The 26,632-nt window shown below is 46.3% G+C and overlaps 2 protein-coding genes across 13 annotated transcripts in view; one reads left to right on the forward strand and one right to left on the reverse strand.

Annotated features, from left to right (window-relative positions):
* Positions 1-1,573, reverse strand: part of otofa (otoferlin a) — a 37,703-nt gene extending 36,130 nt beyond the window's left edge. For 8 of the 9 annotated variants that reach the window (XM_057017783.1, XM_057017782.1, XM_057017778.1 and 5 more), the window contains exon 1: positions 1,194-1,572. In XM_057017783.1, the coding sequence (XP_056873763.1) occupies positions 1,194-1,275 (82 nt within the window). In that variant the 5' untranslated portion in view covers positions 1,276-1,572. Of the gene's footprint in view, positions 1-1,193 lie in introns of all 9 variants that reach the window. The other variant, XM_057017777.1, reaches the window with a different exon arrangement.
* A 1,941-nt stretch (positions 1,574-3,514) lies between these two features.
* Positions 3,515-24,780, forward strand: fndc1 (fibronectin type III domain containing 1). 4 transcript variants are annotated; one of them, XM_057017127.1, is made up of 22 exons: positions 3,515-3,674; positions 6,825-7,019; positions 7,597-7,650; positions 10,295-10,540; positions 10,685-10,780; positions 10,971-11,088; positions 11,177-11,364; positions 11,739-11,846; positions 12,231-12,419; positions 12,521-14,998; positions 15,108-15,220; positions 15,341-15,452; positions 15,548-15,886; positions 16,399-16,473; positions 17,204-17,374; positions 18,850-19,083; positions 20,174-20,282; positions 22,356-22,435; positions 22,562-22,591; positions 22,846-23,007; positions 23,106-23,228; positions 23,908-24,780. In XM_057017127.1, the coding sequence occupies exons 1-22, from the start codon at positions 3,602-3,604 to the stop codon at positions 24,021-24,023; spliced, it is 5,409 nt and encodes a 1,802-aa protein (XP_056873107.1). In that variant the 5' UTR covers positions 3,515-3,601; the 3' UTR covers positions 24,024-24,780. The 4 variants fall into 4 exon arrangements, with proteins under 4 accessions (XP_056873107.1, XP_056873109.1, XP_056873111.1 ...); XM_057017129.1 differs by lacking the exon at positions 16,399-16,473; XM_057017131.1 differs by lacking the exons at positions 3,515-3,674; positions 6,825-7,019; positions 7,597-7,650 and having other exon boundaries at positions 10,401-10,540; positions 10,717-10,780.
* Positions 24,781-26,632: the final 1,852 nt, after the last annotated feature.

Here is a 26,632-nt window from a genome sequence, read left to right on the forward strand (position 1 = left end):
GACTCAAAAGAGGGGCAGAAAACAGGAAGCCACTTTTCAATTAGAACATGAAAAACGCGAATAAACTTTCACCTTAATAAACCCCCCCAATTCCTGATTTTATCCTAAAAACACAACAGTTTTCCTTTGGTTATGGATGCACAAGTATGGATTCGTATTTTCAATCTAAGAGGTCATATTGAAGGTCACGACGAACAATTAAAGCGAGGTGTTCTGCTCGGACCCGTTCATTAAGGGCTCTTTTGAGAGATACTCAGCCAGTCCGAGCAACACTGTCAGCCTTTGGGGGGGGGGCTCGTACCTTTGGCCCCCTGAGTACCTGTGGTGGTGCTGAACTGGTTCTTTTAAAAGGGCCTGTTTACAACGTAGCACACGAATAAAAGTAGGGTTCCTGCGGTAGCGATATCGTCGTTGACTCTTAAGTACTTTAGTTCATGATTTATTGATCGGCTGCGTGTGTTTGTGCGTCTGTGTTTTGCCTCCTTTACCTTGAATTTGTTGAGTCCCGGTCATTTCTGTGGTGCCTGAGGACAGCACTCGGTATATTTACACATGCTAGAGGATATCTAGTTCTAGTTCTACATGTCCAATCACAGAAACCTGCCTTTGTGACTCTCCCTCCTGCACAGATTCACACATGTGGACTAATCAACACTGATCAGGGATAGTCCCTGAACAAACCTCACCTCGCCCTAACGGTGCAAAGAAGAAGGAAAAAAGCCCTTAACACACGTTTAACACACTCCATCAATCAATACCCTGGACATCCATCCCATCGCCACCTATTGACCTCACTGCTGGAGAAACTAAATGATGCGTGGTCAAATCTAATCAAAACACGTGTGGGTGTCGCCTAATTCCCTGAGATGCTTTTACACACGGCAATTAGCGATGTAGAAGAGAAGAAAAATAAAAATAAAAAACGGGATATATTCCCCCTTCACCAGGAGGGAAGTGAAACAATTGTCCATATAGTAACATTTATATTTATAATATTGCAGTTTATACAAGGGAGGATTACGTAAGAGCATCAAACGAGGCGACGTAAGTATTCTTAGGAATTAAAATAATATTTAAAAAACCAAAAACACTTCTTAATCCTGTGCGTCTCCATTCCGGAGTGCGCACGACCAACTTTTCCCCCCGCGGAAGCACAAATCAAATCACGGCCCGGTTCCGATAGGTCATCCTACCTCTGAATGTAACTTTGGCGATGCGGTCACATCTCCCGCGGAGGTGGGAGACGGTCTTCAGGTGCACCATGAAAGCCATCATCGGTCCGCGGAGCCGCTTGGAGGGGGGGCGAAACTTGATGGAATCTGCGTGTTCTAGTGGTCCTGGTGTCAGCCTCTGGCGGACATCCTTTCCCGCACGGGCAGCATGAAGATTTGGTCTCAATCACAATTCAATGAAGTCCAGAGAGCGCGCCGCCTCTGTCTGTGCCGCGCACCCGACGGTTGCTTCTGCCCGTCGACCGACAAGGGCGGGGGTTGGGGGGGATGGCTCCAGCACCAGCGAGAGGATGCTGCAGGCTCCAGGATCTGGGGCTTTCGTTTTTCATTGAAAAATAAATAAATAAATAAATACAATCCTCCTGCGCACGAGCTGCCCCAACACGCATCTGCACTTCGAACCAGCAGCTTTATATATTTCAGACTGTCAGGATTCAGAATTCACACCTTCTAAAATACCCGAGTATGGATTTAAGTGGTGATAGCATCAGTTCTGTAAGGAAGAACAATAGATTTCCTAATGAACAGAAGCCGAACTGAGGAACTAGAACTCCCCTCGTTATCTGTCTACATCTACATGAGTTCCAGGGGCGACCAGATCCGGAGCAGAGATCCGAGGGGGGGCTTGCATTGCATGCATGTGCAGCGGCTGCATCGAAGGAAGAGTTCTGAATTCATTTCTAATCGTATGGCTGGAGAGGAGGCTGGAGAGGAGTTGAAAGAAAACTGAAAGGTGCAGTGAATTTCTGCAACACTGCTGCTGTTATCCGGAGTGCAGCTACAGTGGGAGCTTATCTCGCAGCTGTGGTGACGTTTCACGGTCCCAGGATCCTGACAAGCACTTATATCCTCTCCAACTGTCAAACAGAATATTGGTCAACGCGTGGAAGTGGCAGATAACGTCAAGAAAAGAACAGAAATCCCTGGTGTTCAACTAAAACCAGAAATAAATCTGTCAGCATCCTGCGGTTAACAACATCCCAGAGTGAGCAGTGTTAAACTTCCCCGCTGCCACAAGCTGGATTTAAGCATAAGCATAAAGTTGACAGCCCAACGGGAGCACATCACGCTCTGTGGAACCCCAGCAGGAGGAGATGGCTCTCCCTTGAGGTAAGTGTTGAATAAAGGAATGAGCTGCGGAAGCTCTGGGCTGCAGAGAGAGAGAGAGAGTGAACAAACATGCAGTTGGAGCAGGAAGAGGAAAGCAGAATGGTAGGAAAACGGGGGCAAATGGATCTACTTTGACTGGGTGGAAACCGTCCACAGCTGTAGCCACATCGGGTTGTGTTCATGGGGGTTCAAAGTCCCGTCCCCACTGGAAAGCTTCTGAAAGTCTCGGTTGGGCGTGTAGCTGTTCACAGGCGTCAAGCTGTGGGTTCAAACCGTGCAGGTATACTGCCCCCTAGCGGCGATTCAACTTTAGGGGCAAGTCCCTCCCAGCAGCGAGGCAAAAACGCAAGTATCCCTAATATACCAGTCATCTGCCAGTTGAGAGAATTTCTTCTTTATTTCAATATTCTATCCTGAGACAGACAGACAGACAGACAGACAGACAGACAGACAGACAGACAGACAGACAGACAGACAGACAGACAGACAGACAGACAGACAGACAGGGCAGGACAGTAACATGTCGTGGACTCTGAAACGCTGGCCTTCAGCACCATCTAGTGGTTGAAGCTGGACTCTCTGGAAAATAATTGTAATCTCGTTCTGTTTAAACAATTAAGTTAATTTGTTGCAGTCTCGGGCTACAGACCTGCTCCCCTAAACCAGCTAAGTGTCATGGAAAGATACTAAAGTGGATCCAGTCTGCAAGCAGATGAGTGGATCCCCTTTTAAGCAATTTAACAAGACATCGATCGGTCAACACTGTTGCCAAGGTTCTGTCAGTGGCCGTCGTTTAGATCCTGTAATCCATCCGAGCTGTAATTCTGCCCCCCCCCCCCCCCCCCCCAATCTGCTGTCACTCAAGGAGATGCGAGGGGATACATGACCAAGTAATATGAAATGAAAAATATAAGAAAAAAATCTATTCAAGATCACCCTAAACGGGTTTTAGTACCTGTGACGTGCCTCAAGCCATAATAAAAATATACAGTAAAATAAACAAAAATGAGGTATAAAAAAATAACAGAAAATAACACAGTGTCCTCTAGACTTTTGTTCATAGATTTTCCTGACTGCTAAATGATCTCACAACCGCAGAAGAGAGATTTTTAGAAGAAGGAAACAAAAATTTGGTGGTAAAAAAACAGCATTCCATTCGGACGAAGCGAGCAGAGAGGAGGGGTGGGTGGGCTGATGTGTCCCAGCCCTCTGGATCCTGCTGGTGCGTCTCTCCACAGCAGTTACGCACCACACTCGCCATGGCTTTAGCCGCAAGCAGGACGTTTTTGGTGCTGTTCGTCACGTTTTGCACGCCAGGATGCGGATGGACAGGTAAAGGCAAGAGAAAATCCCCTCTTTGCATGTTGTACATGTACCTCCACTGGAGCAGGTGCACGGTTTGCGCGGATGTGCTGCTGCTTAGCTTCTAAACCCGGGGGAACTTTCCTCTTTTTTAAAATAGGGTGGACATGAGTCGCAGCTTCAGAATCTGCAGCCGCAGAATCCTAAATTAATTATTTGTTGCAGAAAGTTGAGCCACTCTAACATGTGGTGAGAAAATAAACACTTTCTAATTTACTGTAGCCTGATTGTTTCTCGAGGTTGTGCAAATGTCCTCGTTTCCCTTTTTAATTGCCAGTGGCAGGTTTTGCCCATTTGCTTTCACTTATGATGGAATTTGTTTGAAATGAGGAGTTGCAGCAAAAACAGACAAAAGGACAATCCTGCCTGTGGCTTTATGGGAGGAAACTATGATGCTGGCCGCTGAGCAGCAGTCATGGAAAAGTCCTGAGGAGGAACTGTCATCGCTTAGAAAATGATGACAAATGTCAGCAAGCACATTTCCAAATAGGTTGATGGAAAGGGTTTAAAAAAAATCCAGTTTGACGGGAAGCGGCTCGTGGAGTGACTCTGAAAGCCAAATCCTCGGTTTAAAGGGTGGCTAGTCCAACTGATGTGGCTCCGTTTTAAGGTTCATATTAAAACTGACCTGACGTAAATGTGGAGCGAGACACATCCCAGGTGCCATTGAAAGTCTCCCAGATATTGAATTGTTGCAATAACTGAGCAGAAACCTTAATGTGTCCCCTTCAAACAACTGCAAGCATTTACAGCCTGTGAGCTCACCGCCTTCTCTGAATGCAGGCAGCTACTCGCTGTGGTCGTTTCCCCCCCTCGGGACATTTTCTTTTCCATCACTCAGACGCGGCTGCAGACAGAGCTGCTGAGCACTCCCGTAACACCCCGTTTCACACACGTTCACGTCTCACCCGGGAGCTTCTCGATACTGTCACGGCTGATGGTTGTGGGCCACAGAGCAGCCACGGTGGAGCAACCCCCCCTTTAAATGCCCTCTCTTGGGGCATTTTGACAGTAGCTGTTAATGAACGGCGGAGGGTTTTTCATTGGCTGCTCTCTGGTCCGATGCCATCGACTTGTCAGCTTCAGAATTCCTCGGAATTGTGAGTGAATGGGACTGTGGGGAACATCTGGACACCTAGGCAGGATTGGTGAGGGGGTAAAGGGAACAGAAACATTGTATATTTAAGTAATAAATAATTCTGACATCTTTAATACTGCCCAAAGCCCTCAAACCTGTGAAGTGTAGAGTAACTGGGGTATAAAATCGGAGGGGAAATTGGGAATCATGCCCTTGCAGACCAGTGGAATTGAACTGAATTCACTTAATGTGATGGAATTCTGGAGCAGTGCAACATGATATGGGCCACAGAAAACACTTGCAAAATGGGATTTGGTGACGTGGACTCTCCAGATTTTCCGCCCTTGATCACCTGACAGAGCTCGACCCACCGCCCCGGCCCACCTGCAGCTTGGCAGGCCGCTCCTAATGCGATCGGGTCATGAAGTCATCCTAGTCTAAGTGCCGTTCCAGTTGTTGAAGCCATCTGCACCAGCAGCACATGCAGGCTGCTGCAGTCAGGAGGGATATTGGCTGTGTAAAGGCTGAAAACTGGAAGGGCTGTCTGATATTTGCATAAGTGATCCCACTGATTCTCCTGGATGTCTCGTCAGGAATAAAAGGAATCCACGTAGCGTGAAGTGACACCTGAGGGCATCAATCACCGCCTTGGTTTACGATGCCGTCGGTTACGAGAAAAACTTTACTGAAGGGCAGAGGTTGGAGGTGCTGAAGGCCGAGCTCCTGAGACGTTTGTAGCCTCTGGTGATTCAGATGCGTGAAATGTACCCGGGGTCCACGCGGGAGAGTCAGTAAAAATCAAAAGAAACACTCAGGCGGTTTTTACAAAGTGTAATTATTCACTTATGAACCGACAAAAGCTGCAGCCTCCCAAGAAAACCAGGTGCTTTCTGTTTACAGCTGTTGAGCGTAGCTGCAGGATTCATCACCGTCAACCTCAGAGTTCATTTATTTCCATTTCTGATTGCTTAAAATCACACGGATGGGTTTGATTTAATTCAAAATGGAAAGCGAAAGCTCCCAACACGTCCTGAATCCCGTCAGCAGGCCGCTCTCCTGACGTCCCACGTGTGTAACACTGGACTCCAGGTGCGAATGAGGCCGCTGAAGGGCCCTGAACGTCAATGGTGAAGGGGCATTAGAGGGGAACCCTGGTGCACCGCGTGGACGGCGAGGGTTGGCAGGTGGGGGTGAGCCAAGGGTCAGCGCTCGGAAATCCCCGGCAACCGCACGAATTCAGGAGGAATGAGGAGCTGTCTTCTGACCTCAGGGGTCACTCACGTATGCCTGTGTGTACACGCACGCCTGTGACGTGCACGTTTACTTTTCAGTGTGTATCTCCAGGCGATGCCCCCATTCCTCACATACTTAATACTTTCCACTGTCTACTTGTTCTGGGGGGGGGGGGTTCTGTCCTACGTGACGCAGCCTTATTGGAAACAGAGCAAGACTGATTGAAGCCCGTCCAGGTTTGCAAGTGGAGTCTTCCATGAGCAGCCGACCTTTAACCTCCAGCAGGGAGAAAACACACACCCGGGGTCACGGGGAGCAGCTGTTGATGACGCGCACAGGCAGCTTTGTGTGCCAGTGAGGGCCTAACGCTCTCACACCAGGCTATATTGATCCACGTTATGGTCTTTAAATTTCTTTCTACTAATTTGATGTTTCACCCTGAAGCTGAAAGTTTATGTCGACCATATGAGTAGTTGGTTTAACTAGTTACTGATGAGATCAGTCAGAGATGGTGAACAATGGCAGGAAGTGACAGAATTTTGCATCTTTCCTTTATTATGTGAATAATGGGAGCGAAACAAAGCTGAGCTGGGACCAAACCTGCATTGACTCGCTCCATCCATCTGGTGTTTGCTATCCAAAACAATGAGGTCGTGGTTGCTCTGCTTTGTTATGTTCCACGTAAACCAAATTAAGAGGGAAAGGAAAGACACATTATTATCCTTATTTATTTAGTGAAAGCGGTCCCTCCGGGGGGGATGACTCCTGCACACGACCTCCACTTCCTCGTCCTGTCTTTGGTTTTGCAGCAGAGAAGCTCGTGCGGACACACAATGGAAAAACGGCTGCGGACCGGGGTGGGCGGGACAGCTGGGAGCGCACCATCCATCTGGACGGAAGACCCGTGGACCGCTACACCATCGGCTCCAGCAAACTCGCAAGGCCTCACCGTCTGCTCAAAGGGGCGAAGGGCAGCTCCTCTCCCCCGGTGGAGGAGGCAGTAGGTAAAGACAGACGCACGTGTGTGTGTGTGTGTGTGTGTGTGTGTGTGTGTGTGTGTGTGTGTGTGTGTGTGTGTGTAGGCTTTCATTTTGCCTCTGTGTGGACGTCGGTGTGGAGCCTGCTTTTGCCATTATTCCACTTTCTGTCCTTGTGCTCTTAGAGTCCTGGTCCTGTCTTTTCCACATCCAAGTCCAGCTCCTGTAACCCAGCCTGCCCGGCTGTGGCCACTCGCGCGTGTGCGTGCGTGTGTGTGTGTGCAGCATGTGTGCGGGTGGGCGTGTTGTCTTGCGTAGTTTGTAAGTTTGAATGAGGCGTATTTAAACATGGCTTGTTCACATGTTCGTGTGCGTCTTTGCACCTCTCGTCCTGTTTGCTGTGTAGTAAATCTCTGGCAACCCTCACGCTGAGCTCCGTGTTGCGTTGCAACAGTTCCCCCTGCAACACGAAAGCACCATCGGTTCCTATAAATAAAATCCTGCTGTTTGTTTCTGCGTGGTGAAATAACCGGGATGAGGAGGGAGTCACATCCTTCATCCAAACTGCTGGCACGAGCCGCCTGACCTTCTCCTTTTCCTTCAGATCCCGAATGGGTAAACTTGGACGGCTTCGCCGTGACTGGCAACTCATCAACAGGTAAACCTGAGCTGAAGACCTCTTCACCAGCAAGAGCAACTGGGAACGATGGTTCCAATTTGAGACGATCTGCCTCAAACTGCTGCCTTTGTAGACTTAAAAGGAGGCACACGCATTGATTTACAGTCTTTGAGCAACAGTCTCCTGTCCTGTTCCGTCCGTACTACTTGTCTCTAGGGTTCCATATATCTGGCTAAACACATTTCCATTACATTGAACCCCTCCTGTACTAACACACTGAGAAAACCAAGCCGGGGCTCCGTGATTGGAAAATAGAGTGGGATTACCGTTCATATCACGTCTGTGTGTTTTATTAATAGATGATCTAAAACACTAAATTAATGGGAAACATCTGCTTGAGACGCTAATTGCTGTCTGCAGCACACACTTCATCAGTCACATCAAACAGTGATGACAGCCTGCTCGTCATTAATCATTTTTCTGTCTATGATGAAGAGCGACTGGAAAAAAAGGAAAGAAAACTCAGTCGATCCAAGATCTCTGGGCCAGCAATTTAAAGTTTCCTTGTCGTATTTCCCGGAATATTACATGTCCAATAGTTACAAAATGCAGAGATTTCCTTGATATTTACTTCACCATTTCCAATTTCCATAATAACTTTTAAACAGAAGAATGTTTATACAAGCGTCACCTTAGAATTCAATGAAATCTCTTTGTCACGTTCTGTTTGTGAGGCACGTTTGTGAGGCATTTTTGCTTATGTCGTGTAAAAACTGAGCAAAACTAGACACTTGCACCCTTGCTTTCATTCTCTACCCTGGAGATAATTTAGGCCGCGTGATCCGCTTGGCTTCACTCATCTACATGTCCCAGCAGAAACCCCTTCTCAGACTTCACCATCAAACGATCAGGACCCACGATTGAAGCCAGAATGTTCTCGCCGCGAGGCGATGCTGCCGGCGCGTCTCGCTGATCTGCAGATTGACTCGGCTTTATTGTAAGCAGAGCGACTCCGGCGACGCAGACATGGCTGCTGAGTTTACCCTCAGTGGAGGAAGCCAGAGATTCAAACGGTCTCTTGTTGAGTAGGATCGTCTTAGAAGTGGAGACACTAAGTGTTGCTCTTAACTACATGTATTGGCAACCTACAGGCTAATTAATATGGTTACAATTAAGTCACAAATAAGCCGTGACAGCCCAGTCAATTATGTGACTAAATCATACAATATTTTTAAGGATCTATGACTTAAATAGTAACGCTAGTCAAGAGTCCAACCACAGAAACATCACACAGTTTAGCCTCTTCTATTCAGAATAGCTAATTACTTCAGAGCTACTTCAGCTCTAAAAAGTGCTGACTGAAGACCAAAAAAAAGGAAAAAAGTGAATTACTTATTCAACCTTTGATCGGCTGTAGATGAGTGGCTTTTATTCTACCAGCTCCAGAGGGATAGAGCACAACAGAGGCATTCTTTAACATCAGTCTGAACACATTCAGACGGTTCTTTCCTGGTATGTTGTCTGTCTGGAGGCTAGAGAGAGAGAGAGGATCGGGCTGGGAGGGCATTGTGGAGTCAGGGATTTTGTAGACGACAGTGTGACGATCTGGGCCAAATATGCACTGTTTCTACAGCGAGGGAAAAGAGAAAGTCCAACATCTGTTACCTTTAAATAGGGCATTTGCTCTGAAGCTGTGATCAGGTGCAGATTATTTAACCCCAACAAAAGGTAAAATGTTCAATGTTTTACCGTTTTTAGTAAGAGGATACAAGGTGAACTCGGGGCCCATCAAATAAAATACCATGTTTTCGTTGATCTCACTTCCTAGCATGATGGTGAAACTGATCACTGAAATACTTTTAAAAAGAAAAAAGTACAGTTTGCTGTTGTGTTGGCCAAAGATTCATAGCAGGCCATCCAAAACCTTTAAAAATATTGAAGACAAATGTTTTAAAACAGGAAAAGCTGTGTGGAAACACAGCACGAGCTGTCATTACTAAACAGGCAAATTGTCTGAATTCAGTGGGGAGAAATCCACCCAGTTTACTGGCCGAACAGACAGAGACTGGGACATTTATCATCCTGTCTTTTGAGAAGCTTTCTGACGTGTCTTCTTCACGTCTTCTTCAGCTTTGCTCCACTGTGCATGTGTTGTCATGGTGGAGGCCCACGTGTCATCACACTTTACCTTAATAGAGCCCAGCTCAGGGAAGACATGTCTGCTCGACATCACCTGCTCCCTGAACGCCAACCAATTTAGCTTTGAGGGCTTTCCACTTTGTCAAATCAACTCACTTTAATTTTCTCCCCGCTGCGAATGGACGCTGCTTTCCTGATGGGAAACAGGGCAGATGCCTTTCATCTGCCAGGGATTATGAGAAACAGATTAAAGAAAAAATGGAGTAGGTCAGGAAAGAAAGAAGAAAGAGCTGGGGACTTATTGGGCTAATGTCAGCGCTATCAGAACTGATGCCAGAAGAGTGGGTGAGTCTGTCCCATTTAACAGTATCCAAGATTAATAACTGGGATTAAGACAGGAAGGAAGCGCTACATGCTGCTAGGGAGCACACCTTTGGTGGCCATTGGGAATGCTTACTGTTGCTTTATGTCCAGCTAAGGTATGTCCATGAAAATCCACTGAAAGTCAGACTTCATAAAGCGGTTTTACCTCCACCGCCAACAGGTCCAGGCAGATCCCGCCAAACTGTCTTCAGAAATCAGCCTCCTGTGGCGCGGGCCGCCAGGGTGGACAGGACAACTTACCCACTGCGGGCATCAAATGCGAGGACCAACAGGAGGACCCCTCTGCAGTCTTCTGGCCCCAGACAGGCTCAGGGTGCTTCTACTAGAACACGTCTGTTGGAGACACGACGCCAACACAACACCAAGCCGCAGTCCGACCAAAGAAACCCCAACACACATATACTAAGTAAGTGGAAGCGTTTCACACCAGAACAAATGAGTCTTTTTCATGCTCATTGAAGAGGAGCTGAAGAAATAAATTTTGTTTGTACTATGTTTAGTGTCCATAGTGTAAACCCTGGCCGTGCCTGGTATCCCTTTTTATTCATAGCATCTGAGTCCGTTCATGTGGTGTCACTGCAGGCATTGAAAACCCCGGGTCAGAACACACTGGGAAAAACAGCAGTTACCACCAAAACAACTCCAGGTACCTTCAGCTTTATGAAGGATCTCCGTCTTCATGGACAATTGTCGTTTATTTCATATCAACCTGTCAAAATGTTAAAAAAAAAAAGAGTGAGAGCAGACATGAACTTGATGACCCGGCTGTATATTATTTGGAGCTAGACGGTTCTGTATCTGTAGAGTGTGCATCTGTGTATGTGTGTTCCATACAGAGTCAGTGGATTATGAAGCCCAGGACATCAGTGTCAGGGTCATGTCTCCCCAGTCCGTACTCGTCTCCTGGGTTCACCCAGCTCTTGAAATGGGGAAGGTCGACCCGCAGGTAGCAAGGTGGGGATCTGTAAAGCATGTGTGTCTGTGGCTGGACGGAAGGCAGGAGAAGCCACTGGAATTACATATTTTCCTTTTCTCCTCACAGATCTTACACAGTTAGATACAGGGAAAAGGGAGAATCGGCACGCTGGGAGTACAAGGAGAGCCACCAGAGGAGGGTGCTGATTGACACCCTGACAGCAGACAGCATGTATGAGTTCTCTGTCAGAATCTCTGAGGGAACAAATGAAGGGAAGTGGAGCATCTCGGTCTTCCAAAGGACCCCTGAGTCGGGTATGCAGAGAAAGTTTCTTTGGGAAGTGACGATGAAAAAGAATTCAAAAAGAATTCAGTCTTGCATAACTATTCAGGTTTTCTTCATACGTCCATTTATCATGAGCAATGCCCTTTTGCTGCATGTTTTACTTGGATCAGTCTTGGCTGCGGTCCTGCCGTATCACATCTCCTTAGCTGCAGTTCTCTGACTTATAAGTATTTAGAACTTGGCAGATCGGATCTTGTTGACTTGTGATCATAAGTCAACTTCACACACACTAGGGTAGCAGTTCTTTCCTCATTTAAGCCGCAATTTCTGACGCTGATGCTACTTCTATGCTATTTTTTTTCTCGCTCTGTCTCCATTGAGTTGTTTTCCCTTCACTTGCCAGCACCATCTGGACCACCAGAGAACTTTGAGGTCAAACCGCTACGAGGAAAAGGAACCGCTGTAAAGGCAACATGGGATCCACCTGAAGAACCGAATGGAAGGATAAAAGGTATCACAAATTTATGTTTCAAATGCTTGCATTGTTTTTGGTCGGTGGTCGCTCAGTCTGATGGGAGCTGGGTTGAGAAATGGCGGGTTCTCGTTTCGAGCCCTGGTGCAGACAAAACATGGAAGGTGGTGCGGGTAGTAGAGGAAGGTGCCAGAACACCTTCAGAGCACTGCTGGGGTACCCTTGAGCAAGGTTACCCCTGCAATGAACAGGCGACTCATCCAGGGGTGGGCCCTACCTTCACCCATTGTGTAACCCCCCAATAAGACAAGATATCTGCATTGTTGTGCTGGGTTATATTTAGATACAAAACATTTTAGTTAGCCTTTAAACCTTTTCTTCAACCTACATTAAATCGGTTTATCATGCTGTGCTAATACACAGAATACATCCTCTCCTATGCTCCTGCTATGAAGCCATTTGGACTGAAGACTGTGACCTACCGAGGCACCACCACCACAGCAACCATAGAGGGTCTCGTGCCAGGAGACCGCTACATCTTCAAAATTAGAGCCACAAACCGCAGGGGACAGGGACCACAGAGCAAAGCCATCAGTATCGCCATGCCGGGATGTAAGTAGGCTTCATTTGACTGTACACCAAGTATGAGCAGTTCAAAAGGTTTCTGAGGCTTTTGCAAATTATATTTATTCCCATTTTTTGTCTCTCGTCAGCCAGCAGCATTGCCTCGTCATTCCCAAAAAGCAAAGAAAGCCACAAGACGAGTCATAGTCCTCCTAAACAGGATGAATCTGACCTGCAGTCAACACAGGAGCGCGAGGAGCCGTCTGAGCGCCGTTCACACGTCGCAGTACCTACCAACAGGCGCGTTCGCCCGCTCTCCCAGACGCGTTCCTATCACAGCATCTTCTCCTCTTTAAGGGGTTCTGTCAGAGGGGACAGAGGTTCATCCAGAGGAAAAGCACAAGATAGGGAATATGATGATGGAGAAGAGGAGGAAGGAGAAGAAGAAGAAGAAGAAATATCTACAACGCAACCTCCAACAAAAGAGACAACAACTGAAGAGGTGAAACTGACAACAAAACAACCAGAAAACAATGTTTCTCCAGAGTCTGAGGATGAGATTGAATATGATGAGGATCAGTGGACCACGGAGACCCCAGTTTTTAAGATCGTGACACCATCTCCTACAAAAAAGGTCAGCCGTGCCAGAAGTCCCATTAAGATAAGGGTCCATCAAAAACCTGGAATAAAGGCTGCCTCTTCTTCTACGTCATCCTCATCTTCCTCCAAATCTTTGTCATCTTCTTTTCCTTCTACTTCCTCTTCATCCTCATCATCTACACCTTCTAAAAATTCAGTATCCAGCGCTTCAAATACTAAAGAATCAATAGCCACCGAGAAAGAGTATCCTGCGTCCACATCCCCAGAAAGTAAAAAGACATATGACAAGCCCAGTACAACATTTACAAAGCCATCCATGAATGGAGGAAATGATGCTAATTTGCAGCAGAGAGATGCTACATCTGTCGGAAAGGGTTCAACAGGGCGCACCAGTGGTTCTGGGTTTAGTCCTAGATATAGTCATGGACAAAGACATTCTGGAATTTCATCCAGAGGGAATTCAACTCGAGTAACCAATGGTTATAAACCTGCCATCGTATCTCAAGCTAACTTACCAAAAACATCATTAACTTCTCGCGGCTCAACGGCACAGTCCACTTTACCAGATAGGACTCAAACCCACAAAACAACACAAGCTATAAGTTCCTCAACAACCAAGCGCCCTTCTCAAAGTGTTACCCAAAGCCCAGAAAAATCCCGTTCCTACAATTTTGACAAAACAAAGTCCAAAGGCTCTACAACGTCACAGACAGCAGGGAGCACCTTAAACCGTCTGACCACAGTGAAAACTTCAGAGTCTTCACAGTCTAGTTCACACAATGCAAACAACGCCCGAACTTTACACAAAGTAAATGAAAAAGATACATTTGAAGAGGAAAATGAAAACAGTGATTACAAAACAACAGATGCAGAGTTAGCCAAAGCTGTAGAACCTACTTCACCTTCTAAGCCACAACCCAAAGAAAATGAGAAAAAGGTAGAAAAGGGACGGGAGAGCAGTAGTAGAAAACCAGGGCTTACTCCTAACAGAGTAAGTGCCTCGTTTGCGGAACGATTTCCATGGATAGCCAGTCGATACCCAATCAGGTTAAGTCCAGGAAAGGGGGTGTCACCTTCAAGACCAGATGGAAGGACTCCCACAACTAGGACATCATCCTCCGCTGGTGCTGGTACACCCATTGTGAGAGGAACTACCACCAGGATGTCAGGAGCCACAGGTGCCGTGGGAGTATCGAGAATACAGGAGACCGCTGAAGATCCGAGCGATTCCTTGACCCATGACTCACTTAAGAATGGAATAGGTTCTGAGTCGGCTAGGCCTTCATTAACTAATAGAAACACAGTCACCAGTGAGCCCAGAATCCCATCTACTTCATCTTCCTTTTCATCAACTTCTTTATCAACAACAACTTCAAAACCCATCACACCTAGCTACTCAAATGGCCAACGAGACTCACGTGAGCGGAACCACAGTGAAACTTCCAATGGGAGTAACAATGACCACGACAAGGAATATCTTAAAAGCACTGGAAATGCTGAAAAAAACAATAAAGTGTCAAACCCCGTATCAGCCGTGAAGAATCCTTCTTTAACTTCAGCTGAGCCTCGGAAAAATTCGGAAGAACGTCGGACTATGGTTACTCCTTCTAGATCAAGCTCTGGTTCAACATCTGGAGTCACCTCTACAAATGTACGCCCAGGTGTCGGAGCAAATCGGAGAGGACACCATCCTCTGCTGGCCAACAGACAATTTAGTGGATCCAGGCTTCCTAACAGAATGCAGCAAGGAGAGAACCCAAGGCAAGGTTCTTCCTCATCTCAGTCCTCTTCTTCCTCAATTGTGCCCCAACCAGTTCATCCTGTCGGCAATGGCAATACTCTGACAAAGACAGGGGAATATGAGGGCAGCAATTCCCAGGCCACAATGTCATCTTCAGGATTGTCATCTTCAGCATCATCATCCTCAGCTAGAGACAGTTTTAGGGGGCAAGGGTTCCGGAATCGTCACCCAAGCCTCAGAGGAAAACTAGCCAACGGAGGGCAGTTCAGACCTGGCAATGGCAATGGTAAAGGCATCTAGCAAATTGTTGAAGTATAGATTTATTTAAAGATGTTTTATCAGCAAAATAAAGAAATACATTAATCAATAAAAAATAGACTTTTGATATTTTTTAGGTAGAAATGGACGACCGAACCTGACAGCAACAAACGAGAAAGACTCCTCTAACCGTGGGATAAGCAAAGCTGCGGGTCAAAAGTCTATCACAGGACCAGATGGGATGAAATGGGTAAATATAGTCTTTCATGGAATGTACAAACATTGAAGTTGAAGTTTTACACTATATTGTATTGCACTATACGTTAAAGATTTCTAAACAAGCGTGGCGGTGCCTATTTTCTGACCCTAGGTGGTGGACTTGGAGCAAGGGGTTCTGATGAACCAGGATGGACAAATTCTCCAGGACTCCCAGGGTAAACCAAAGAGAGTGGTGCTTGGAGAAGATGGACGCACAATTTTTGGTGACATTTCATTCAGTCAATTTTGTATTTTTATTGTGATGCTAAAGCATAGAAAATCTAACTGCTAATTTCTGTCTTCTGCTGATAATTACCAGACCTCATGGGAAGTCCGCTGGTAAACCAGGAAGGTATGGCTCTTTTTGGCCATGGCCGAGATAGCCGCCCTGTGGTCAATCCCAAGGAAAAACTCCTCATGGTTGGTGGGAAACCGGTGCTTGGTTTGGACCTTCCACATCTTAGAACCACTACTACCACCACCACCACCGCGGCTCCTACGACTACAACACCTGAACCCCCAACACCTAAATGGATTACAGAAGAGTCCACCACTCCACTGCTTTTCCCAACATGTCCACCTGGAACCTTCTCCAGAACAGATGAATATGGTAATCCAGTGCTAGATCCAGATGGCATCCTGGACTGCTATCCAGAGGGTAAGTCTTTGACACCTTTACTTCAGAGCCACGGTTGCATTTTTCTACCAACAATTGGTATTTAAATAAAACCCAGCAACAACAAAGGAATGTGTATCTTAATTAAGTGATCTGGAAAGAATGTATAAATGTTTTTGTCTGTGTGAGACCACAATAAAGAGTCTCCACATCTGGGGTCTCCCCGTGGTCACAGTAACACTGATTTACTGTGACAGTTCTGTAGCGTGCATTATTAATAGCAACAATAATAATGTCCAAACTTCAATGCTAATTATAGTAATATAGCACATAATGCTAAGGACCTAACAGCAGAGTTTTCATTTTTTCGTAAACTATCCCTTTAAGTTTTTCACACTTTTACACAAGATGAATTGAGTTACTGTCAGCATTTCTTTTTGTGCTTGGATCGACAGTATTGGTTCAATAGCCTGTGAGTGAATGCATGTGTTAGATTAGAGGCAGTCGTGGCAGTGTGATATTTGATGCTACAGTTTGTTCCACTTTTCTGACAGAAGAGTCCTCAGGAATGGAAACGGATCCCATGGTTTCGGCGACCATGGTGCCTGATGCTTTAGTGCTAATGGAAGGTATTGGCTGAGTTTGGCTTCAGAAACTTGGACTGGGCAGAGTTGACCTGCATGATGGGTTCTTGCTTGTTGACTGCCTCTTGCACCCGCTGGTCAGTTCATTTGTTCGGTAGCTCTTCCTGTCTCTTCTTGTTTCCCTCGAATCTGAACTCTGTTGCTCTTCTTGAAAGTTTGTTTGACTTGGTCTGGCTTCACTGCTTTTTTTTTACTTGCTGTTTTTTTTAAAATACCTTCCCTAACAGGCTGTTTCTAATCACTTTTTTCAAGAAAACTGGACGCACTGTCCATGTGAAATGCATTACTAAGCTGTGGAGAATGCACTGGCTCGTGATTATTAGCTGCATTTGCTGTTTGTAACATTGCTTTGTAATGTAATGTAATGGACGGTTCAGTTCAGATTCAGCACGCTCCTCTGTAAAATGTGATCACACAGGTGTTTGAATCTCTTTGTTGCGTATGACAAAGGCCACTGATCCAGTGCCTGAAAACAGTGGAGCTAATGAAATTTCAGCACCTAATCTTTCAACCACTGTGACACTGTCCATGTCTTCATTACATGAAAATGCAGCTCTGGGTAGCGGCAGTCACTTCAAAGACACTCACACAGCTGATAACAATTATTAACCCATCTTGAGAGGCTTTATTACAAGTATCGAGTTACGCACAATTACAGAGGTTACTGTACGGCTCTAATCGGTTATATGCTAACTGACAAGAGTGTCTTTGTCAGATGATCTTTTTGCCCAGACCACACAACAGCCTACAACCACCATGGCTACCACCACAACATCCACCACCACCAGTACCCCTACAGAGATCGCCACTACCGTGCCGGACTCTACGTCCCACAACAACAGCCCTTCATCTGCATATGACCTCAGTGGCAGGAAGCGGTTTACAGGTAATCACGCAGTCGTTCACAGTTCTTATGTAGCAGAAAGCTACACTGTCACATTACAAATATGCACGAGGGATGCAGTATAAATATTGTGAAAGCTTTTATCTCTTTTCTTATCAGACTTTCTTTAGCCCTCCTCGGAATAAAGTGGGTGATTTTTTTTGATAAGGGCTTATACTCCTTAGACAAGGCTTTCCATTAATTGAAAATGTTTTTTTACGAGTCAAGAAAACTCGTAAAACATGCGTTCGTGTAAAAAAGTCATTAAATATTTCATTGCCTTCCAGAAATTGGCTTTCACTGAAAAAATGAAAAAAAGACAGCTAAGTCCTGGTTTCTAATGCTTTAAATGGAAAAGTGTGTATGTTGTTTTTAAATGAGTACAGTGAGATGATTGTGTACTTCAATCTGCTTGGGTGGGATCAGCCGTTGAACAATCCTGAACGCCATCTCGTCGTGTTGTGATGGTCCGCTCAGCCATCTGAGCGCTATTACACCGCCTGAGGTCATAACGGGGCAAGAGCAGATAAACACTGGAAATGATAAAAGTCAAGTTTGCTGACCTCAACACAGAAAAGAGGAGACAGCCGCTGGACAAGGCTTGAACAAATCAGCCGGAAACAGAACGAAAGGCGTTGACTAATGACCAGAAGTATCTCTGTGAACCTGCTTAACGCGATAATCCGCGTGGAACGCTGGCCAACAAAAAAATGATGTTATAACTTTCACAAAGCTAATTTATCCATTACGTCCTGATATCAGACACGACGTTATGGGAACGCTTCAGTGACACTTGGTCCACACCAGACTCGCCCCTGCCAGTTTCTTTTAGTGTGTTTTGGTTTTTAACAAGCAGAAGATAGCGAGTCTCTGTGGAGGGGAACATTTAGCCAAAAAAAAAAAAAAAATCCTGAGTGAAACAAAACATCTGGTTCGTGTGTGTATATGAGTCTCAGCGGCTCTTGGATGAACTGCTTGATAGAAGTCCTGCGGAGAGACAGACAGTTAAATATGATTTCAGGTCCTTTGTGGCTGTGGGACGGCGTGATGCATAAGCCGTGTGACTTGTGACTGAATGTACACATCAACAACTTCCTGTCAGTGGTCCAGGACCACAGCCCCTCAGACGTGTACAGTCCGATACGTGTTAGGCTCCTGGCCTGAGCAGTGGGCCAGTCATCTGGGGTGGTGGGAGCGGCTCCAGGCTCCAGCGGGTCCCTCCAACTCTGACCAGGAATTGTGGGATATCTCAACAATTCGCAGCTGTAGGTCCAGCTGGCTCTCCCCAAATGGATCCAAATGGCCATCGGGGACAAAAGAAAGCTGCATTTGGATTCTTTAATTTGATAAAAACTGATTAAAATGTCTAAACAGGATTTATTTAAAGTATGTGCATGTCACAGTCAAGTATCACCTTGAAGTTATCCCTCCCAGCATAGAATATATTGCTTGATTTCCGTCACGCTTTTCCTGTCCAGCCGCTTATGTGAATTACATCCGGAAGGATCCCGGCGCTCCCTGCTCCTTGACGGAGGCTCTGGAGTACCTGCAGGTTGACATCCTGGAAGATCTGATGAAGAACGACAGCCTGTCAGCCAATCAGGTGCCTCCCAAACACAAACCTCACAACCTGACGGTGGTCGCCATGGAGGGCTGCCACTCGTTCATCATCCTGGACTGGGCCCGGCCACTGAAGGACGACATGGTGTCAGGTAAGAACTTTCTTGCCGTTGTCAACTGAGGGGATGTAACATGAAAGAGGACCGCTGAACTCCATTAGCAGGGGTAGCAGTGTGGCCGGGGAGCCAGGTTGTTGCTGTTGGCAGGGAAACTCAAGCTCTCGGTCGCGCTGTGTGATCGTCCGACCTCTTGATGTTTAAACCAGACACACAGGCTCTTATATCGTCTCGCCATTTCCTCTCTGCTCAGACTCACAGTTGAACGTCTTTTAAAAGATTTCCATCATTCCATCAAAAATAAATAAAATTCTATCTCAAAGAAGACAAACATTTGACACGATTTGACCCAGATAGGCAGGAATAGGTCACAGATGCAGATCCAGCCGGGCTGTTTTAGCAATTAGAGAATATTTGCCTCATGTCTTATGAGTTGCAGGTCGAGGTTTTCAATGGAAACAAGTGGATGGAAACAGATGTGAGGCTAATGGGCCCTGGAGAGGAAGGGGACTGGCAAACTTAGTACCCGAACCTAAATATTTGTTCTCTTCTGCACGAACCAGATTGGGCTTTATGCAAAGTTGCCAGTCGTATCATTTAAATTTGAAGAGGTGGCTGTAATGAATCAGGCAGAAGATGTTTTCATCGGAAGGTCCAAAACACTACCCCCTTTTCCTTGTTGTCCATGACTCAGGATGGGATGTTTCGGTGTACTCATGTTGCATTCGCTGTCTTCAATGAAATATTTCTTTGTTTATATTTTAGAAATGCTGCTTTAAACAAGAAATAGCAGGATTTAAAAGCCAGATGTCTTCACTCTTTGGATTATTCAATAGCACTTACATAAGGCAATAAATAAGTGGTCATTTCAGTAATATGGTCGTGATTGCGCAAGAGCTCTGCTCGATTTATCACTGGATTTAAGTTCTGAGTAATTGACATAGTTCCAACACATGCAAAGATATGAGGTAATGTCGTTCTTTTCCAGACTTTTTTGTATCTTTTATTTTGCTAGTTGTCGAGATGTATAAAAATACATATACGACTTTCCAGTGAGTCATTTAAAGAAATTTGTTCATTAGTTTAATGTCATTATTCTATATATTGTGCTTGATCTTTGTGGCAGGTTACATGGTTTACAGTGCTTCATATGATGATGTCCTCAACAACCGGTGGTCTTCTAGACTCTCCAGTGGAACTCACCTGCCTTTAGAGAACCTCAAACCCAACTCTAGGTAAGACGTAACCCCCCCTGCCGGTGAGTAAAGGGACGGTGCGTTCAGGTCCTGCAGTCATCATCTCACATATGGGAGTCATAAAACCCCAATAAACAAACAAGCTGTTTGGTCGCGGAATGCTTCTCTCTGACCTACATGTGATGGAGCGGATCTGGTTGCTCGCACTGATGCGGGTGGTTGGCTGTGGCAGACCGTGTTTATTTACACCACGGGTCCTTGTGCCTCCTAATCCCGTCATGTTCTAGTGCCCGTTGTGACCATCAGAGCCTTAGTTTGATACTTGATAATGGTTGAAAAGCACTGAATCCTGAGAGCTAATCAAACCAGTTTGTTCAAATAGAAACACAAATTCTCTGCAGCAAGATATTTGGGATCAGTTGAGAACTTAAGGTCTTGTGGGGTAGCACTGGAGGGGGCGGGGCGTTGCGTTGATTGGTGGAACACTCTTTCAACTATATTAAACAATATATTATACAATATATATTACACAATACATATCAGACACCTTCACTAAAGAAAAGAAGCCGAAAAATGTGGACAGATCACGAAGCCCAAGCCCGTTTAGCATATTCCAGGGGCAAAAATGCTGTTTCTGGGTGAGTAGCAGTTGCAGTGGGTCCGACTGATGTGGAACATGGAGGAACGCTACATAGGTACCTCTATACAACCCACCTGTGCAAATAAGATGAGATGAAGTAAAACACACTGTTTTAAAAGCACCTAATGTGGACATTTGCTGTTGGTCAATCTCTAAAAAGTCTTTTCCAATTTCTTTTTCCACACCTTCAGATGTGTGAGCCCATCAGGAACAGAGCACACTTGGCAGTTCGAAGCATAAATCTGAGGTGTTACATAGAGGAGGTCTCATGTTAGGAATTTACACCAACATTTTTCCACAGGTCTTGAGCGAGGTTTCCCTCCCAGGCCGCCGCTTTCACATTCTTTGGTTTAAGTTGATCCTGAGATGGTTTAGGTGATGCTGTGCATGTGCTTCGGAGCCCGACAAACATCGAGCTTCATGTTACTTTACCGGGTTTTGCCACTTATAGCCATCATAAAAGAGTAACATCTTGTTTGACCCTGTAGAGCGATAGCTGCAAGTCATTGAGTTGGAAAGGTTTCCAGCCGGCACATGTGAGGAAGCGTCAGTAGATCTGAAGGCGACGAAGGCCGCCAAGAAATGCCGACACGCTTAGATAAACGGCTGCAGCATCGTTTGTATGAGTGCCGATGATGAGCTTCGGGAATATGAGGCAAATGTGGCCACCTGTTTCATCTGCTGTCAGCTGGACATGGCCCGGTCAGGACGGTGACAGCGAGGCTCTGAACGCTCGATGTAGCATCTCGAGGTCTCATCTGGTTTTCTGTTCTGGCTCATTTTCCCTTCATTTTTTCCTCCGTGCGCGGTCTCGCTTCTGTCATTACGTCATCTCTCTCCAGCTCTCTTCGCTCTCCCTCCGGGGGCATGGTCACTATTTGTCACATGGCCGACGTGATTGGATCCAGACCCCGCGGTGTTTAGACAGCGGAAGGTTTTGGCTGATGCTCGACGGGCCGTGGACTCGCCGCGTGACCTCGCGGGCTCAGAGAAAGCGAATGACCGAACGCGCCAGTCACCCGTGGTGGAAAATGTTGCTTGTGAAGTTGTCGCCTCGGCCAAAAGCGGAGAAAATGGGGCTGCTGCAAAGTTTTGAGAAGGTTTTCTGTAACACTGGTGAAAAACACATCTTCTGCCCTCCTCTGTCAGTGTTTATCGTCACACTTCATCCACCCGCCGCTGCTCACTCGCTCTATTTTTATCCTCTATAGCGGCTAATGAGTGTTGGTCTTGATGCATGTCCCCATCTTAACCACTCTTTCCACTGGCCATCCCGCCTGCTCTCTTCAACACGAGCCAAGTATTCTTTTTATAGAGCTGCACTAAGATTCGTGCAGATAGAAAACAGACTTCTATGAAATCAGCCTAAAACACATCCAGCCGGCCTAATTATTAACATCTTCATCACCTCTTTCCAATGGCGATGCTACCTGCTTCGTGGTTAGGGTAACATTGGGTCTCTGTTCTTTCAGGTACTACTTTAAAGTGCAGGCCAAGAATGTCTTCGGCTTGGGACCGATCAGCGAGACTCTCAGCTATGTCACTGAATCTGGTGCGTACGCATGCTGCGATAGTTTCGAAATAGAGTGATTCTCACGGACAGGTGGAGGCATCAGACGTCACAGCGTGGGTTTGTTCCCCTCCCTGGTGGAATGACCCCATCCGTTTTCTCTTTCAGATGATCCTCTGCTCATTGAAAGACCACCTGGTAAGTCCATGAAATGACCGAATCTTGAATCAACCAGCTGTGTCCTGCCGAAGCCTCAGCAAGGGTTTGGAGCACAGAGAAAAAACAAACTGGCATTTGGGTTTTGACTTTCTGAAGCAAAATCACTGGAATGTAAAACCTTTTTACATTCAGTGTAAAAGCTCAGAATGTACTTATGTACATACTTTTGTTATACTGTGAATACTCTATAATTGTACACGGAGAATTTGATGGAAGCTCTCCGTGTTCCACAGGTGGAGAACCCATCTGGGTTCCCTTTAAATTCAAGTATAACTCAGCCCACAGCAGCTGTAAGGGCAGCCAGTATGTCAAGCGCACGTGGTACAGGAAGTTTGTCGGCGTGGTTTTGTGCAACTCCCTGCGATACAAGATCTTCATGGGGAACGGACTCAGAGGTACTGTAGAACCAAACCCCTTCTAAAATCAGACTTATTGAAGCCCTCTGAGATATCGATGTTGAGGAGAATGTGCCACCCCTCCCTCCCTCCTGCAGAGCCATTTTACAGTATAGGAGACACGGTTGGGCAGGGGGAGGACCACTGCCAGTTCGTGGACTCCTACAGGGACGGGAGGACAGGCCCCGCCTACCTCTCACACAATCTGCCCTCAGCGCACGGTAAACACACTGCACATTAGCGACCATCGCGGTTCTTAGCCAGCTAATTTTATTAGCATGTGTAGTATTATCGTCTTGGGCTCTTTAGTGGAACAGCTGGATACAGATGGAGGGTAATGTTTAAAAGGTGGACCAGGGTTTAGATCAAAACACCTTTTTCTCATTACTGGAGCCCATTTGACTAAAACATGTGTGAGCTTAGTGCCGTACGTTTCTCAATTGTTTCACCTTTATCTGTTAATCATCAACCTTACTTGGAACGTGTTGGAGGAACTTTTTTACTTGAGTCAATGCCTGATGCAGTGGTATCCAGTGAACATTTACAAGGCCTTTACTCATATTAACCGTAAAGAAGCTACGGCACCCATTTGTGAGGATTAAAGCGAGCCATCAGGTCTTTGTGCGTTTGTGTTGATTATTTAAGTGTTTACAGCACATTCACCTCTGCTTACACGTACCCGTGAGTAATGGCCTATTCATGGACGCGTTGCATGACAGAGATGTGAAATGTTAGGATGCAGGAGTCTTTGAAGGGTGTTGAATTGTAAAGTCAAACAAGTAAACAGCAAAACGAGCGTACCGTTGATTACAACCAGACACATTCGGCCTTTATGGCGCTGTAGTCTCAGAAAAGCCCGTAAACGGCTGGAAATAACCTTTTTATTCGTCTCTCCTGCAGGATTTTATCGGGCTTACAGACAGGAGCCAGTCACGTTTGGAGTTATCGGCAGACGCACGCGCCATCCATTCGTGGGCTGGTACGAATGTGGGGTACCCGTCCCGGGGAAATGGTAACGCAGGTGGAGCGCAGCGGCGTTTCCGAGGACGCCGCTGGTGCAGCACTCCACAAAGAGACTTTTCCGGGCCACCGCGACAAAACCACAGCTATGACTTTATTACAGCTTCAGTTTTATGAACTCTTTGTATATCGTTACGGTGCACTCTGTCTATTAAACAGTCTGTATATTAGGGATAAATAGAAGCACGAGTGCTCTGTCTTAGCTTATCTCCTGCCTGGAAGCATCTTTGTTGTATTATTGCAGCAATCCCAAAGAGAATCTCTCTATTTTTATTTATCTAATTGATCAGCACTAATGGGCCTGCGTGACATCGGACAACGCTGCGTTTGGATCCTCCGCCTTTTCAAACCAAACCTGTGCGGCGTCGAGCAGAACTCGTTCCATGTGGCTGTGTGTGGTTCTGTTTGGGGCGAATCACAGAGCGGGCGTTTTCTCAGGAACTGGCAGCAGACCGCAAACGTGACCCATGTCACGTCGTCCTGCTGCCACAGTCTTTCCCGGCACAATCTCTGCCTCTCATGATCCTGATCTCCTCCATCAAAGACTGATTTTCAGAAATAAAAAAAAAAGAAAACAAACTGAAAAAATGCCGGGTTGGGCCGCTTGGAAGAGCTGATAGAAACAAATAAAATTAGATCAGAACTGCAGTATATTCATCTTCCCGCAGAACTTTTCTTTTCTCATAAACCAGTCCCTCTTTTCTTACGGTAATCCAGCCCTTATGTATTTATAATTAAACATTTTCCATTTGAGGGTTTTGCTGTTGTTTGTGTCTTTACAGTCATGCTGCACATGCTGTATTTAGGCTCTCTGAGCGTGTCAGAACCGGGATCCAACGCTGCCATGTTATGATCCAAGATGATCCATGTTACGATCCCAGAACACACTCGAATTTTCAGGCCAAAAACCCTGCGCCGACCTCTGGTTTTACTGTGTTGTCATAGTTACCGTGAGCCATCTGTGTAAATGAACTGATTAAAAAGGAAGAGTGCGCTCGCCAGTGCGTCACTGCTGCTTTAATCCAGGTGGAAAATATTTCACAGATGAGGCTTAATGAACCCAGATGTGTGTTTACTGGTCTACGTCTACTGCACGCACAGGAATTTGAGGGTTTGGCCCCTGAGATTGACCAGCGTCCCCCCACCACCCCAGCAGCAGAAGCCTGTCAGTGCTGCTGGGAAGCTGTCAGATTTGACAGGAAGGAAACTTTGATTCTCTGAATCTGTGCCTGGATACGGGCGACTCTTCCTCGAGGTGTGAAGTGAGATGGAACCTGAGGACCTGAGCGCCACATCATCTGCTGAGCTAATGGTCCAGCATGTGGACGGGGAACCTGCATGCTCACATACAGGAAAACAGGAACGGGATCTCATTTTTAGCTAAAGTTGCTCAGAGCAGGATGAATTCACACTGATGAACAAACATCCAGGTTCCGATTGGTCCCTGTGGGAGCCTCTTTCCCTCCAGGCCTGGATTTTCCTTCTCTCTGTGAATGAAGTGAATCCGCTGAGGAAATGGAAAATACATTTTTCTCAGCCTGCAGGTAAGAGTGAAAAGGAAAAGCAGCAGAGGAAATGATCCACGGCGGCGAAGACAGTAAGAACCTAACAGCGAAAAAACAGACGATAAAACAACCAGGCGGTTCCTCTGCCAGAGCGTCTTTGTTCTGGGCTGAATTCTTGCGGTTGCTTTTATTTGAGACGGTGGCCCGGGTCCTTCAGAGGAGCCAAGCTAATAACAAACGTCTTCGTGGCGGCGGGAGGGAGAAGGCGGCGAATCGGGACCCTGTCAGTTTGAGGAAGTTCTTCCATGTCTGTCCAAAAAGCCCGATGTTGGCAGGAGGGGTTACAGTAGAGACGCATTCACATCTTTATTTGATGAAATATTACGGGAGCTGTCGTCCTGTAACACGTGGTCCCGTTATTCACGGGTCACACGCTCTGTTCCAAGACCACCAACTGCACCGACGTCACACGGCAAGAAACAGACAAAACAACGACAGATTACTGAGATTTCTCTACAGAATTTGTGGAATTTTCTGCTAATTTGCTGCTAATTCTGCATCTTTGCATCTCCCTTTTGACCCGAGCACTGCGGCCTGTTCCTGTTTACCGTGCTGTTGAAATCAAAAGGTAACACAGACCAGAAGCTGTGAGGATGATTCCTCTTGGAAAAACACAATTCCAAGTGGAGCATCGACGTTCATTCCGCACTTTGAACTTAGATGATATCTGAGCTCAACAAGATTCTCGCAGTTTGGAAATTCAACCGTCACAACCTGACGGAATGCAGGGCGTCTCCCTGTTGTCGGTATCAAGCATTATTCGATAGTTCTGGGTCAGACTGGGGGGGTTCGATTCATTCTAGGGAGCTGAAATCATGTATGGATCGAATGAAGCTTGAAGAAAGAAGAAAACAAATGGACGGAAAGAGTTAGCCGGCAGACTCGGGATCGAGAACCTTGCGATCGCTGCCAGGTTTAATTTCCATCCCTGCATGTGCTGAAATGTTGCAGTGAGGAACACGAGAGCCTGAAGGTTTGTCCACGTCCTCTTTCGACATTCCGTCCACTTGCTGCCCTGAAACCACACCAGAGACTATTTT

This window comes from Takifugu flavidus, chromosome 19 (assembly GCF_003711565.1).
Source record: "Takifugu flavidus isolate HTHZ2018 chromosome 19, ASM371156v2, whole genome shotgun sequence".
NCBI classification, from domain to species: domain Eukaryota; kingdom Metazoa; phylum Chordata; class Actinopteri; order Tetraodontiformes; family Tetraodontidae; genus Takifugu; species Takifugu flavidus.

What these genes read in the sequence shown, in the direction of transcription:
- fndc1 (XM_057017127.1), top strand. Translation starts at nt 3,602, where the DNA reads ATGGCTTTAGCCGCAAGCAGGACGTTTTTGGTGCTGTTCGTCACGTTT. An exon ending in ACCGAATGGAAGGATAAAAG is followed by an intron (nt 11,847 to 12,230) that starts GTATCACAAATT and finishes GCTAATACACAG; the next exon opens with AATACATCCTCTCCTATGCT. An exon ending in TGCTTTAGTGCTAATGGAAG is followed by an intron (nt 16,474 to 17,203) that starts GTATTGGCTGAG and finishes TGTCTTTGTCAG; the next exon opens with ATGATCTTTTTGCCCAGACC.